The following is a 16930-nucleotide window of genomic DNA, read 5'->3' as shown; positions in this document are numbered from 1 at the left end:
TGAGACGAAACCGGTCGGGACGGGCTCTGCTGATGCCACTGCAATATTTGATTTTACTTACATGCCTTTTAATGCCTTCTCAAATGTGAGTGACCATTTTACTTTCTTCAATTAAATGCCTTTTATGTAAATGGAATCACACTATGTGACCCTTTTTTTTCCCTTTTTACCATATATAATACTGGGAGGATCCGTTCTTGATCTTTGGTCACTGTTCCCTTGGTGGATACCCATTGATGTTATACATTGTGACGGACCCCCGCCCGATCTCCTGGTCTACATCGGAAGCCGTGTATGCTGATTTTCTTCCCTGGGTGTGTTACACCACAAGCTTTGTTGACTCATCTGGCGGATGCCTAGTTGGGTTCAATTTGTCTGGTAAGCCTCTTTCCTTTTGGTGGTGGATTATCACAGACAACTAGTTCAGAGAGATTTATCTCGCAAGTCACTTTATATATTGGAGTCACTTTATGGGCTTTCATTCTATTATATACATGCACTGCTGGTTTATGTAAACATCATCATTATTGTTGTTTGTATATTAGAGAAAATGTTGGGCGAGTGGACCTAGTGGAGGGGACAGAAAGTTGGGTAGGTGGACCTGGCAGTGGGGAGAGACAATGCTGGATGAGTGGACCTAGCAGGGGGGGAGACAATCTTGGGTGAGAGAGCCTGGTGTAAGAAGCAACGTTAGCGAGTGTGTTCAGAGAATGGAAGAGGTAATGTTGGGTGAGTGTGCCTAGCAGAGGAGAGAGCCAATATTGGGAGAGTGTACCTAGTGGGGGGGGGGGAGGTAGTGACAATGTTGGGTGAGTGGGCCTAGTGGAGGGGAGAGAATGTTGGGTAAGTGGGCTAGTGGAGGGGAGAGAATGTTGGGTAAGTGGGCTAGTGGAGGGGAGAGAATGTTGGGTAAGTGGGCTAGTGGAGGGGAGAGAATATTGGGTAAGTGGGCTAGTGGAGGGGAGAGAATGTTGGGTAAGTGGGCTAGTGGAGGGGAGAGAATGTTGGGTAAGTGGGCTAGTGGAGGGGAGAGAATGTTGGGTAAGTGGGCTAGTGGAGGGGAGAGAATGTTGGGTAAGTGGGCTAGTGGAGGGGAGAGAATGTTGGGTAAGTGGGCTAGTGGAGGGGAGAGAATGTTGGGTAAGTGGGCTAGTGGAGGGGAGAGAATGTTGGGTAAGTGGGCTAGTGGAGGGGAGAGAATGTTGGGTTAGTGGGCTAATGGAGGGGAGAGAATGTTGGGTTAGTGGGCTAGTGGAGGGGAGAGAATGTTGGGTTAGCGGGCTAGTGGAGGGGAGAGAATGTTGGGTTAGTGGGCTAGTGGAGGGGAGAGAATGTTGGGTTAGCGGGCTAGTGGAGGGGAGAGAATGTTGGGTTAGTGGGCTAGTGGAGGGGAGAGAATGTTGGGTTAGTGGGCCTAGTCAAGGGGAGAGACAATGTTGGGTGAGTGAGTCTGGTGGATAAAAAAAATTAAATTTGCCGCCTATGGAGATGTTTAACTACTGTAGTTTGGTGCCATTCCATGAGCGTGCGCAGTTTTAAAGCGTGACATGTTAGGTATCTATTTACTCGGCATCATTCTTTTATACTGTATCAAAAAATGGGCTATATATTGTGTTTTTTTGCATTAGAATTCATTAAAGTGTATTTAAAAAAAAAAATGCATTTGAACAATCGCTGCGCAAATACCCTGTGACATAAAAAAAAAATTGCAACAACCACCATTTTATTCTCTAGTATCTCTGTTAAAAAATATCTATATAATGTTTGGGCTAGATAGGGCGATTAGCTTCCCTAGGCCAAAGAATTTTAAAGCAAAACAATACAGATTTTTATCTGAAATGCCAGAATTGTCATGGGTGCGAACTGGTTAAGGGACAATAAAAAAAGTATTTAAAAAAATGATGTGGTTCCATGCAGTACATTCATGTCTGGATTGAGGTGAGCGCCCAGGTACTACAACCAGTGTCTTAGCGTGTCTCCATACGGTGTGTACAGAGTGTCACTAGTAGCAGGAAGAGATGTCGATCTGTCACACCGTGCCGGTTATTTGTTAGAGGAAAAAAAAAAAAAAAAAGATTTCTTCCCACACCAGGCTGGATTCAGGTCTTATTGAAGAACAGAGAATGTGAAAGGAGATAATATTTGAAATAATACTGGAAACAGGAAGTATTGTGAGATATGCATTAAAAGGAAAAATGGCTCACAACAGGAAATGTCTCCCTGTGAACGAGCTCCTAGAGAGTTCTCATGCCAAGCGCTGGCAAAACTTCCTGTGCTCAGCAAGACACGGAGCACACCGTGCAAGCCAGCGCGGGCCACCCGCCATCCAGGTACTGCAGGACATGATGGGACTTGTAGTTCCTCGCAGGGAATAAAATTCCAATAGATTATACAGTGCCTTGAAAAAGTATTCATACCCTTTGAAGTTTTCCACATTTTGTCATGTTACAACCAAAAACATAAATGGATTTTATTGGGATTTTATGTGATAGACCAACACAAAGTGGCACATAGTGGTGAAGTGGAAGGAAAATGATAAATGGTTTTGAACTTTTTTTACAAATATGTGAAAAGTGTGGGGGGTACATTTTGTATAGCGCCCCCCTGAGTCAATACTTTGTAGAACCCCCTTTCGCTGCAATTACAGCTCCAAGTCTTTTTTGGGGATGTCTCTACCAGCTTTGTACATCTAGAGAGGGACATTTTTGCCCATTCTTCTTCTTTGTAGAATATCTCAAGCTCTGTCAGATTGGATGGAGAGCGTCTGTGAACAGCAATTTTCAAGTCTTGCCACAGATTATCAATTAGATTTAGGTCTGGACTTTAACTGGGCCATTCCAATACATGAATATGCTTTGATCTAAACCATTCCATTGTAGCTCTGGCTGTATGTTTAGGGTCGTTGTCCTGCTGGAAGGTGAACCTCCGCCCCAGTCTCAAGTCTTTTGCAGACTCTAACAGGTTTTCTTCTAAGATTGCCTTGTATTTGGCTCCATCCATCTTCCCATCAACTCTGACCAGCTTCCCTGTCCCTGCTGAAGAAAAGCATCCCCACAACATGATGCCGCCACCACCATGTTTCACAGTGGGGATGGTGTGTTCAGGGCGATGTGCAGTGTTAGTTTTCCACCACACATAGCGTTTTGCTTTTCGGTCAAAAAGTTAAATTTTGGTCTCATCTGACCAGAGCACCTTCTTCCACATGTTTGCTGTGTCCCCCACATGGCTTCTCACAAACTGCAAATGTGACTTCTTATGGTTTTCTTTCAACAATGTCTTTCTTCTTGTCACTCTTCCATAAAGGTCAGATTTGTGGAGAACACGACTAATAGTTGTCCTGTGGACAGATTCTCCCACCTGAGCTGTGGATCTCTGCAGCTCCTCCAGAGTTACCATGGACCTCTTGGCTGCTTCTCTGAGGTATGCTCTCCTTGCCCGGCCAGTCAGTTTAGGTGGACGGCCATGTCTTGGTAGGTTTGCAGTTGTGCCATACTCTTAATTTTGGGATGATGGATTGTAACAGAGCTTCGTGAGATGTTCAAAGCTTGAGATTTTTTTTTTTATAACCTAACCCTGCTCTAAACTTCTCCACAACTTTATCCCTGACCTGTCTTGTGTGTTCCTTGGCCTTCATGATGCTGTTTGTTCACTAAGGTTCTCTAACAAATCTCTGAGGGCTTCACAGAACAGCTGTATTTATACTGAGATTAAATGACACACAGGTGGACTCTATTTACCAATGAGGTGACTTCTGAAGGCAATTGGTTCCACTAGATTTTAGTTAGGGGTATCAGAGTAAGACCCCTTTCACCCTGGGGCGTTTTTAAGGCGTTTTAGCGTTAAAAAAAGTGCCTAAAAGAAGCCTCATCTGCAATCCCAATGGGAAAGCCCGAGTGCTTTCACACTGGGGCGCTGCGCTGGCAGGGTGTCAAAAAAAAGTGCTGCAAGCAGCTTCTCTGCAGCGCTTTCATGTTTTTGCCACAAGGCTGGGTGCGCCGATGGCCCGAGCCCTTTCACACTGCCAGCGCCCGAAAAACGTCCCAGTGTGAAAGTGGTCTGAAGCGGCGCTTTACCAGCGTTTTTCGGGCGCTGGCAGTGTGAAAGGGCTCGGGCTTTCACATTGGGATTGCAGATGGGGCTTCTTTCAGGCACTTTACGGGTGCTTTTTTTAACGCTAAAACGCCTGAAAAACGCCCCAGTGTGAAAGGGGTCTAAGGGGGGCTGAATACAAATGCACGCCACACTTTTCACATATTAATTTGTAAAAACCCAAAAAGACTTGCAGCTGTTATTGCAGTGAAAGGTGGTTCTACAAAGTATTGACTCCGGGGGGCTGAATATAAATGCACGCCACACTTTCAGACATTTATTTGTAAAATATTTTGAAAACCATTCATCATTTTCCTTCCACTTCACAATTATGTGCCACTTTGTGTTGGTCCATTACATAAAATCCCAATAAAATACATTTAGGTTTTTGGTTGTAACATGACAAAATGTGGAAAATTTCAAGGGGTGTAAATACTTTTTCAAGGCACTGTATATGCCTTGCAGGAAAAAAAAATTAAGCTTCTTAGTTAGCTTTTCCCCCTAATGTGATCAATAAAATAAACACAATACAAACGGTACTTTATTTTAGCAAGGTGACATCGCTCGCTCCTATTATTTAGACTTAACCACTAGACCTCCGGAAGATTTTATCCCCTCCATGACCCGGGCATTTTTTGCTATTTAGCACTGCGTTATTTTAACCTCTTGCTTACAAGGCACTTAAACCCCCCCTTGTGCCCAGACCAATTTTCAGCTTTCAGCGCTGTCACACTTTGAATGACAATTGCGCGGTCATACAACACTGTATCCAAATGAAATTTTTATATTTTTTTCCACACAAATAGAGCTTTCTTTTAGTGGTATTTAATCACAGCTGGGGTTTTTATTTTTTGCTAAACAAACAAAAAAATGATGGAAAATTTTGAAAAAAAAAATATCATGTTTCATAGTTTGCTAGTAAATTTTGCAAACAGGTCATTTTTCTTCTTCATTGATATGCGCTGATGAGGCGGCACTGATAGGCACTAATAGATGGAACTGGTGGGCACTGATAGGCTGCACTGATGGGCACTGATAGGCTGCACTGATGGGCACTGATAGGCTGCACTGATGGGGACAGATAAGGCGGTACTGATGGCCACTGATAAGATGGCACTGATGGGCCCTGATGGACACTTATAGGTGTTACTGATAGGTACCACTGATAAGATGGCACTGATGGGCCCTGATGGACACTTATAGGTGTTACTGATAGGTACCACTGATAGGTGGCACTGATGGGCACTGGTAGGTGACACTGATGGGCAGCACTGTTGATGAGGCACTGATTGGTGGCAATGTGGGCATTGATGGGTGGCACTGTGGGCACTGGTAGGAGGCACTGACAGGTGGCACAGGTGGGCACTGATCACTCAGCAGCAGCTCTCCTTGATCGTGACCGATGTCCCTCTGAGAGCTGCCGGTGATCGGCGAAAGGAGAAAAAATAGCCGATTACCGGCTCTGTTTACATCACATGATCAGCTGTCATTGGCTGACAGATGATCATGTGGTAAGGAGTCGGGATCGACCCCTTTCTCCGATCTGTGATCAGCCAAGTCTTATAGACTCGCTAATCACATAGCACGCTGCGCACGCCCTGCGCGCCCCCGCTCTGGCATGAGGGGGATGTCAATAGACGTACTCCCAGCAAAGTAGGTCCGTGCTGTAGCCGTCATTCGGCTATATCGTCGATCTGAACAAGTTAACTGGTGAAGAGCAACCTGGGGAACAACGCTCAATGGATGAGAGGATAAGGTGGATAATCACAACAGTCTGAAGACCCCATGGATAAGGAACATAGTTTATTTATAAAAACCAATAAGGTAATGGATAAATAAAAAGCATGTGTGATACCACGCTGGATCCTCATGGGCGTTGATGGGTTAACAACAACTGGGCAACCAGATAGTGGAGCATGGAGGGCGCCTGGACCATGCAAGATGGATGAAGACCTGGTGTAAAAAGGATAGGTCCTGGGAGCTCGGCGGTCGGGCTGCACCAGCAGGTGGTGTAGATGTCACTGCCGTCTGTAATGGAACGGGGTGTGCAGGGAACCCGGGCTGAGACTTGACGTGGATGGTAAAGTCACTGTCAACCATGATGAAGGAAGCACGGTGCGGGAACCTGAGTTGACACTCCTAGGTGATGTGCAGGAAGTGTAGAGAAGGATGGAAGCCCGTGGGTCAGGCGGAACGCACGCTCTCTGTTGCCGTGATGACGTGTTTCGCGCACATGCGTTGTCAGAGGGCTATATATTACAGTGATCAGTAATATTACTATACACTGTCACTGTACATAGGACACTGGCTGGGAAGGGGATAACATCTAGGGCAATCAAAGGGTTAAATGTGCACCTAACAATGTATAATGATTGTGTGCTGCTTTTACTAAGAGGTCTCTATGTTTCTAATCCCGGCTCTGACTGTAGGGACCGCCCGTCCGCAGTACATTGCGGGCTGGTGGATTGCAAGTGGGTAAAGTGTAACTCCACTTTTGTGGGGAAAAAAAAATTGCAATTAAAAAAATATATACATAATACAGCAAATTCAACTGCTACACACGTCATATTGTAACTGAATGTTATTAAAAATGACCTTTTCTTTTGAATCTGCAGCTGCTGTCATTTTCTATAAGGTGCAATACGGCTACCGGGAGGTGTTCTGTACACAGATGGTATACATCAGGGATATGCAATTAGCAGACCTCCAGCTGTTGCAAAACTACAAGTCCCATCATGCCTCTGGGTGTCATGCTTGTGGCTGTCAGAGTCTTGCTATGCCTCATGGGACTTGTAGTTCTGCAACAGCTGGAGGTCCGCTAATTGCATATCCCTGGTATACAGAATGCCCCCTAGAAACATAATTTCCGTACTTTTAATGTCTGGTTGTACAAATTTGTGCCATCTCAAAAAACCTTTGCCCGATTTAAAAAAAAAAGAAACATAATTTCCTGCTTGTGTGATTGGCTCACTGATTTTCCCAGAAGTCTGCACTAAGATACAAGTCAGATTTCAGGCATCCCCTGCAACAAAAATGTCATTTTTGGTAAGATACTCCCAAAGGAAATCTCGTCTAAAGGGTTTCCGACACGGCCACTTTCCTTATTAGAGCCCTGCAAGTGCAGCAGCTGATTGATAATTATAAATCACTCCCATTAGATTCATTTTGCACATGCACACATACAAACAGCCATTCCTTCAGAATAACAAAAGGTAGGCATCTGCAATCAAGTTTGTGAAAATCCTTCCAATGTACACAGATCACCCAGAGAGGAAAGTTTGTTTCTTAGCAAAAGTAGAGTTACTCTTAAGTTTAACCACTTTCTGACCAGCCGTTGTCATTATAGGGCGGCAGGTCCGCCCATTCCGTTTTACAGCTATAGCAGGCATGCACACCTGCTGCACAGCGGGGGAGCTGATCGGCATGGCCGGCAGTCGCAATGTCCGTCGGCCACCTGCGATCGCTCCGCAGAGAGCCAGAACGGGGTTCTCTTAATGTAAACAGACAGATCCCCACTCTGTCAGGGGAGGAGAGATACCTGCTGTTCCTAGTGATTAGGAACAGTGATCTCTCTCCTCCCCCCACAGTTAGAAACACCTCCCAGGGAACACATTTAACCCCTTGATCACAACTAGTGTTCCCTGCCAGTGTCATTTATAAATTTGACATTTATACAGTGATCAGTGCATTTTTATACCACTGATCGCTGTATAAATGTCACTGGTCCCAAAAAAGTGTCTGATTTGTCCCCCGCAATGTTGCAGCCCCGCTAAAAATCGATGATCACCGCCATTACTAGTAAAAAAAATTAAATAACAATAAAAAATGCCATAAATCTATCCCCTATTTTGTAGACGCTATAACTTTTGCGCAAACCAATCAATATACGCTTATTGCGATTTTTTTACCAAAAATATGTAGAAGAATACGTATCGGCCTAACCTGATGAAGAAATTCGTTTTTTTTTTTATTTATTTTTGGGATATTTATTATAGCAAAAAGTAAAAAAAATATAGTTTTTTTTCAAAATTGTCATTCTTTTTTTGTTTATAGCACAAAAAATAAAAACCGCAGAGGTGATCAAATACCACCAAAAGAAAGCTCTATTTGTGGGAAAAAAAGGACGTCAATTTTGTTTGGGTACAACATCGCACGACTGCGCAATTGTCAGTTAAAGCGATGCAGTGCCGTATCGCAAAAAATGGCCTTGTCATTAAAGGGGAAAATCTTCCGGTCCTTAAGTGGTTAAATGATTAAAATTGTTGACAGGCTTGTGTTAAGACGCCAAAGAAAGTCTAAAAATGTTAAGCTGACCACATATATTACAATCCGATTCTGCAATCAATGTACAATCTCCTTTCAATGTATCTTTACACGATGCTGTTCAGGCCTTACTTAGTATGAGTGTAAAACAAATAAAACATTTGCTTACCAATAACAGAGCCATTGAGGAAAAGTGCAACTCCCAGGAGAACCCCAACACACAGGGCGAGGATGAAAGGCCGCCGGCGGCCCCATTTAAGTGTGCAGCGGTCACTGGCCGAGCCAATGAGAGGAGTGAATATCAAACCGAGGATGGGGCTCAGAAACCATGTCAGGCTGTAGTACTGTTCAGGAAGACCTGCGGGAAGAGAGACATTTACTGGTGTTATAGACAGTCGGAGCCGATGTGGAGATAAAACAGAACCTAATAATGTTATTTCATATCAGATACGAGGGAGAGCAGAGGAGGAAGGTGACCAGACACATAGACAGCCGGAGGATACCAAGTTCCAAATTACGTGCAATCATTCTGTACACCAATAACAAACAATCGTGTATTTCTGTGTGCATATATAAATATACTGTATATTAAACACATACACACAGGTATACTTGCATTTTCGTTTTTCTGTTAAATCCTCAATAAATATATATATATATATATACACTGGAACTCCAGAACTAACTAGATTTAACAGAATAAAAGAAAGTGCAAGAGTACCTGTGCCACATCCATCAGCGGTGGAATATTATAGACAGTACAATAACAATACAGTTATTTTTTCAAAGATATTTTTGTTGATTTTTTTTTTTTTCAAAAAGCCCTCTAGAGGTTTGTGCACAGACCAGTGGCGGAACTACCAGGCTCGCAAAGGTCACACTTGGGACCGGGCCCTGACGTTCCTCCACTGTCGGAAACCCCAGCGGAGTTGCTTGCCGCAGGACTCTGAGCTGTGAGCGTCTCTCTCGTACAGCCCAGAGCCTGCACTGACAGTTTCCCCTCCCTCCTCCCAGATGGGAGAGGAGAGAGCCGATCTCCTCCTTCTCGTCCCGCCCCTCTCCTCTGTGTGTGCACTGCAGGAAATGTGAAGCTAAGCAGCGGAATCTGATCATTCAGCTGCTGGGTTTCACATTTCCCCTGGTGCACGCAGAAGGAGAGAGGCAGGAGGAGAAGGAGCAGATTGGTTCTCTCCTCTCCCATCCATGCGAGGGAGGAGGGAGGGGGAACTGTCAGTGCAGGCTCTGGGCTGTATGAGAGACACGCTCACAGCTCAGAGCCCTGCTGAGGAGGCACTGATAGTTGGCACTGATAAGCGGCATTGATGAGCACTGATAGGTGGCACAGATAGGTAGCACTGAAAGGTGGCACTGATTATCAGTGTAAACAATGTACTGACAGTCTTGCTGGTTAACGGTTAACGGCTCTCCTTTTCTCACACAGACACAGTGAGGGAGGAAAGGACTGCTGATTAACCAGCAAGACTGTTTACATGTGATCATCTGATCACAAGGTGAAGGGCCGAAGGGAGGCCATCCCCACCGGGAGAACACAATGGCTCCGCGGGAAGGATTTCCCTATCAACACAGTAATCACTCCATCTATGGACAGCCCTGGTTTCTGACGCTTACCAATACTGCCGGTTATTAATCTTTACTTGATAAAATGGTTAACTCTTCCTCTTTTGTCATTACCAGTTCCTGATAATTAAAGTGGATGCTTTGTAACAATTGTTATATATGTGTCAGACTTAAAGAAGGTTAAGCCCGAAACATCTATCCTATGACTACATTTGTGAATCTGAAGTTCTGGATAATTTGCAGGTGATCCTTTAATACAAAAATCTAGGGTTCTGCAACACACACACACACACACACACATATGCACAGACACATATTTGTTTTTCTGATACATAATTGCAGTTACTTCTTGTAGAGAATCATACCTACATAGATCTTAAAGTGGGGTTCCACCCAAAAAAACAAAAATACCTGAAAAATTCTAAAAAAAAAAAAAACAAAAAAACATTTGGATATTTTTTTTTTTTACTTACCTCTAAATGCCTGTTGCTAGGTGGTCCCTCGTAGTCTGCCTCTTCCTTTGCCTGGGCTGGTGACATCACTTCCCCCTCGGCACAGGAAGGGTTCGGCTCTGCTCCCTCCCTCCTGTCAATCTTCTGGGACCCATTACAGGTCCCAGGTGATTGAGCAGCCAATCATGGCGCGCGGCGCCGCTCGTGCATGCGCAGTGGGTGCTCAGCTGTGAAGCCACAGCCCGGCGCCCACAGTTGAAATGCCGGCGCTGACGAGCGGGGCTTCGATCCCCCGCATCGCTGGACCCAGGGACAGGTAAGTGTCCAATTAAAAGTCAGCAGCTGCAGTATTTGTAGCTGCTGACTATTAATTTTTTTTTTTTTTTAATGGACCCCCTGGGTGGAACTCCTCTTTAAAGGACCTTCAGCTACAGAGTTTATAGATTGATGTGAAATCATTCACCAATATAAATATCTGGCTCATCTTTTTGTCTATCAGTACCCTATATAGATACCCATATTTACAGCTCCCAACTGTCAGGTCTGCCAAAAGATTCCAACAGTCACTCCGGTTTTCCTGACCGGTAGTCTTGTTATCCCAGTATCAGGTGGGACGGTTGAGATCCTGCAGCCAGAATGAGGACCACAATCGAAGGTGCAAATAGCCTAAAAAAGGAACCACCAGCAAAAATTAGGTTAGTAAAGGCCGAAGAAAGGAACCAGGGGGGTGAAAGGGCAATCCTAAACGACCCAAGTCAGCAGACCAAGGCAGAAGTACACGGGGGGTTAACCAGAAGGCGGAGTCAGGAACAGGCAGGGTTGGCAACAAAATCAGCGTAAATCCAAGGAGTAATCTAAGAAGCGGAGTCTGGAACAAGCAAAATCAACAACCAGAAACACAATAACATACACCAAAAAACAGGAACCTATACTAGGGCGAAGATAGGAAGGGGAAGTGATGATTTATAGGGTCACCGATCAGGTGACTGCCAACAGCTGGTCTCAGGGTGGAGCCAACATCCAAACTCAAGGAGCAGAACATAACAAGGATCTACCTTAAAGGAAGTTCCCTGGTGGCTCAAGCAAAAGGAAACCGTCCAAAGAATCCCAGGATCAAATCCTGGACACAGTGTGACAGTACCCCCCACACAAAGATGCCCCCCGACCTATTTGGGTTTCGTTGGGTGCCTATCATGGAAGGACTTGACCAGCTGTGGGGCATGAACATCACAAGCAGGCACCCAAGTCCTTTCTACAATGGAGTAACCCTTCCAGTCCACTAGATAATGCAATTGTCTACCCCTATGTCTTGGAATCCAGAATTTTACTAACTCAGAGCCTTGTCCTAGGTGTCACCTCTTCTTGAGAAAGATTCTCCTTTATAGATTCTTACCGACTACCCCATGTTTATGAAAACCTTTGAGGAAATATTTGACGTTCCTGGCAGAGTAGCTGCTGCTGAGTTCTGTATTCTCTATGTACATCAGGGTAAACACACAGTAGCATCTTATGCCATTGAATTCCGCACGCTTGAAGCAGAGACTACCTAGGATAATTGTGCCCTTAAGGCCGCCTTCCGCAGGTCTTGCAGAACGCATAAAGGATGAATTAACCTACAGTGAGGTCCCAGTGGCCCTGGAGGATTTCATCAATTTGTGTATCCTGGTAAACACTCGCTTTCCTAAATGCCAGTTAGAGAGAGGGCACCAGAGACAATTTATTCCTTGCAGATTTGATGCTAAATCTCCCCCTCGGCAATTACTAACCCCTTCTGTCCCTAGTATAGTGTCAGGTCTGCCAGGAGATTCCAACCTCCAGTTTACTGACCGGTAGTCTTGTTATCCTAGTTTTAGGTGGAGGGACGGTTGAGATCCTACAGCCAGAATGAGGACCACAATAGAAGGTGCAAAAAGCCTAACAAGGAACCACCAGCAAAAACTCACGGTTAGTAGAGGCCGAAGACAGGAACCAGGTGGGAGAAAGGGCAATCCTAAACGATCCAAGCCAGCAGGCCCGTTGACACGGGGTCAGGAACAGGCAGGGTCAGCAACAAAATCAGCGTAAATCCAAGGGGTAATCCAAGAAGCGGAGTCAGGAACAAGCAAAGTTAGCAACCAGAAATACAATAATATACACCAACAAGCAGAAACAGGAACCTATACTAGGGCAAAGACAGAAAGGGGAAGTGATGATTTATAGGGTCACTGATCAGGTGACTGCCAACAGCTGGTCACAGGGTGAAGCCAACATTCAAACTCAAGGATCAGAACATAACAAGGATTCTACCTTAAAGGAAGTTCCCTGGTGGCTCAGGCAATAGGAAACCGTCCAAAGAATCCCAGGAGATAACATGATAACGACCCCAAACACACCTTCAAGATGATTACTGCCTTGCCTGTGAACTCCATGTCTAAGAGGGTTAAGGCAGTGCTGGAAAATAATGGTGGCCACACAAAATATTGACACTTTGGGCCCATTTCGGACATTTTCACTTAGGGGTGTACTCACTTTTGTTGCCAGCGGTTTAGACATTAATGGCTGTGTGTTGAGTTATTTTGAGGGAACAGCAAATTTACACTGTTATACAAGCTGTACACTCACTACTTTACATTGTAGCAAAGTGTCATTTCTTTTGTGTTGTCACATGAAAAGATAGAAGAAAATATTTACAAAAGTGTGAGGGGTGTACTCACTTTTGTGACATACTGTATATCTATCTATCTATCTATCTATCTATCTATCTATCTATCTATCTATCTATCTATCTATCTATCTATCTTTTCCCCCCAATTTAATCCCCTAATAAACCTAGGGGGTCTAAATCCCGGTTGTCAGAATGGATGTGACACGACGGACACGCGGCCGATGATAGTTGGTGTAAACAAGCGTGAGAGTGATCTCCCCGCAGGAAGCCATTCAGAGGATAAGCCGGCAGTGTATACTTCGCACAATACACTAAACCTGGCCTGAATGCACAAAGCCCAACATCCTACATTGGAATGAGGCTCCCGATTGTGTGCGGCTTCCAGGAAATTCGACATCAACAGGTCCAGGATCATCCGGATTTATTTGGTAGTTAAAAGAATTCAGAGATAAATAAAATAAAAAAGTCCTTTCATTGTATGGGTGTGAATGAACACTGGTAGAGATAGATGAATGGACTCGGAGAATGTACTGATCAGCTGGCCGGAGTCACTCCCTGAATCGCTCCCTGCGTTCCAGAGCTGCGTCAACTCACTGCTATGCAGAGTGTCATCACATTGTGCAAATCCCGATGACCTGGGCCGTAGAGGTATTCCAAGGTAATTCCAGTACACTAATCACTGCCAGGATGTGTTAACCTGTTGACTACCAGTACCATGACACAGAACTCCAACTATTGTTTTTTTTTTTAAGTGTTTATAAACCCCAAAAAATGACCATTTGGTCTGTTAAAATTTACCATGAACCCCTTCGCTGCCAGAGCCGTTTTTGCATTTTGTGCACGCAATTAAAAATCATTTTAGGCCTAAAGACTACATAAAACTCCCAAAACGTTATATATTTTCTGAAAGCAGGCACTCTAGAAAGTAAAGTTTTGGTAGTTCCAATTTTTTCATATTACACAATATTAGCACAATGGTTCATGAAAGAAGGGAGTTGCAGTAGTTGAGGCAAGAGATGACCAGGCAGTGAATTAAGAGCTTTGTTTTGTCATTGGTTAGAAAGAGGCCTATGTATTCCATTGAGACGCTTTAAAAGCCCCTATTGGTAATCAGTTGAGAGTTAACGTGTTTGTTACCCTAAACAAAAAAAAATGATCCTGTTCCCTTAAAGTACGTTATACAGCACAGTGCTTATGCGGTGTAACTTGTCCCCCTGTATAACCTAAAAAACCTGGCTGGTTTTGCCCTCCCCCCGTAAACTGACCACGGTTTATCAAGGCTGCTGAGCCCTGACACTGTGGTCAGTTTACGTGCCTCCGTCATCCGCAGCTCTCCTCTGTCCTTCTCTGTCCTCTCCCCCTCCCTCCCTGCCTGTCAGCTCCAGACACTGCCTGCCCCCTCCCCTCCTGCTGTTATAAAAGCTATAATCTATTCATACCAACCCCTCTGTTATATAACAATATGTGTCCCAGTGTCTGATCTATATAAAAAAAATTCTGATTATACCTTATATCAGAGCGTCTCAAAACGCTCACGTGACCCCTCGGCTCTCTCTCCTCTCCGGCTGACGTCAGCGGGAGTTCTTGGCCCCTCCCGCTATAGCTGTCGCCGGGCAGAGGAGAGAGCCGAGGAGTCACGTGAGCGCTGGGAGACGCTCTGATATAAGGTGTAATCAGCATTTTTTTTAATACAGATCAGACACTGGGACACATATTGTTATATAACAGAGGGGATGGCATGAAAAGATTATAGTGGCTTAACAACCACTTTAAAAGATAGGTTCACCTTTAGTAACATTTTATAGTTGTATTCAGGGTGTAACATGTTACTATGGAGCATCCTCCCCCTCACACCCCTGTGACAGCGGGTGTTCTAATCCCGACACGCGCTGTCACATGTTAAAAACTGACCCAGAAGTGATGCGTTAGGTCTGGTTCACACCTATGCTGGTTGCAGTTTGCATATTGCAGGTGTATTTTGCGTTTTTCAATAGGGTTGTCCCGATACCGATACTAGTATCGGTATCGGCACCGATACTGAGCATTTGCCCAAGTACTTGTACTCGGGCAAATGCTCCCGATGCTTCCCCCGATACCTAGAGGACAGCTGTGATCTGCGCGTGGGGGAGTTACAAGATTCTCCCCCCCCCCCGTGGCTTTCAGGGGCTTTAGTGACATACAGCGGTGATCGCTCACCGCTGTATGTCACTGCATCCTCCTCCGCTGTCCCCTCCGTTCCTCTCTCCTTTTCTGTCCCCCTCCGCTGTCCCCTCCGTTCTGCTCTCCTTCTCTGTCCCCCTCCGTTCTCCCCCTCCGTTCCGCCGTCCTCCTCCTCCTTCCTTTGTGAGTGGATAGAGTCAGCTGACTCTGTCCATTCACATAACTGAAACATTGTAATCTCCTGTGATTACGATGTCTCAGTTTATGAATGGAGAGGAGCCGCTGTCTTCTCTCCATTCATTCTCAGTGCAGCTGAGGCTGCAGAGAAAGGAACTGGGGAATCTCTATCCTCTGTCTCTTTCTCTGTCTCAAGGGGGAGATATCAGAGGTCTGTTAAGACCCCTGATATCTCACCAAAGCCCCCCAACAGGGCTGATTAAAAAAAAAAAAAAAACACAATAAAGAATAAAAAAAATATTATTGTAAAAAAAAAAATTGGAAAAAAAACACACACACATACACCGTTCACCCCCCCCCCCCCCAAAAAAAAGAAAGCGCTGTTAAAAAAATAAATTAAAAAAACTGTCACGTGACATTAAAAAAAAAGTATCGGTAATCGGTATCGGTGAGTACTTGAAAAAAAGTATCGGTACTTGTACTCGGTCCTAAAAAAGTGGTATCGGGACAACCCTATTTTTCAATAAACGTTTTTGATCCATTGAAGTCTATGGAACCAAAAACCAGAAAAAAAGTCCCTGGCCCTTTCCATAAAATGCACAGATGTGAACGTGACCCATAGGAAACCATGTTAAATGGATTGTAGTGTTTTTCTGCAAATCTGAAAATGAACTAAAAAATGCATAGGTTTGAACTAGGCCTTATACAACATTTCTAGTTCATTAACTGGAAGGGGAGATCAGCGAATGGAAGTTCACTGATCTCCCTTCCCATCTACCCTGTCCTGAGACAACCAATGGGCACGTGGAGCCTTGGAAAACCACGGCGGGGGAGATACTGACACAAATAGAGTGTGAAAGTGATCAAGTGGCTGCACAGCCAACCAATCGCTTCCTTCTGAAATCAGTTTTTACAGGGTTCCCAGTTCTCTCTGTGAACCACTGACACCCCCCACCCCCACCCCAAGTTATGAACAAGAGAAGAAGAGGAGGTGTTCTGTAGTCCTATGATGTCAACACTACACCTTCACCGGTACACTATAGTAAGTGTTGTCACACTAGGCCAGGAACGAGAAAAAAAATTGGGACTTCAGTTCTTGCCCTGGAGGCACAACAAGAATATCCCCATTGTCACCATAACAGGTTGGGAGATTTCCCCTCTGGTGAAAACTCCAAAGCTGGGCAAGCTTGAAAAAGTTTTGTTTGCTTGTAGTATTTAATTATGGAGTGAATGGACTTTTCCAAATTAAAAACCACATTCACTGTTATAAATTATTTTCCATTTTACTACTTCGAATAGTGTATGGCCAGCTATAGACAATTATATTGTTCAGTATGGGTACCAGTCCGTGGCCTGTTGATAAGCGGGCCGCCACACAGCAGGAGATGCGTGGCGAATGGGGTCCTGTCTTGGACCGCGGTCATGCCATTTAGCAGCCTGTGTCTATTCTCCCAGGAGCTGTAGATCAGGATAATAGAGAGTGGGAGACTTAATATTAACAAGCGGGTAATCACCTGCTTGATATCATGATAAATTTGTCAGCTTCCGCCCTCCTGCCCGGCTGAGC

General features: G+C 44.7%; 1 protein-coding gene across 1 annotated transcript in view; it reads right to left on the bottom strand.

Moving 5' to 3' along the window:
- The window catches only part of SLC45A4 (solute carrier family 45 member 4), an 86998-nt gene that overhangs the window by 23669 nt on the left and 46399 nt on the right, over nt 1-16930 (bottom strand). The window contains exon 3 of the mRNA XM_073632303.1: nt 8522-8710. Coding sequence (XP_073488404.1) covers nt 8522-8710 — 189 coding nt within the window. The remainder of the gene's footprint in view (nt 1-8521; nt 8711-16930) is intronic.

Source organism: Aquarana catesbeiana, linkage group LG05 (genome assembly GCF_042186555.1).
Source record: "Aquarana catesbeiana isolate 2022-GZ linkage group LG05, ASM4218655v1, whole genome shotgun sequence".
Classification (NCBI taxonomy): Eukaryota; Metazoa; Chordata; class Amphibia; order Anura; family Ranidae; genus Aquarana; species Aquarana catesbeiana.
This window is presented reverse-complemented; position numbering and strand designations above follow the sequence as displayed.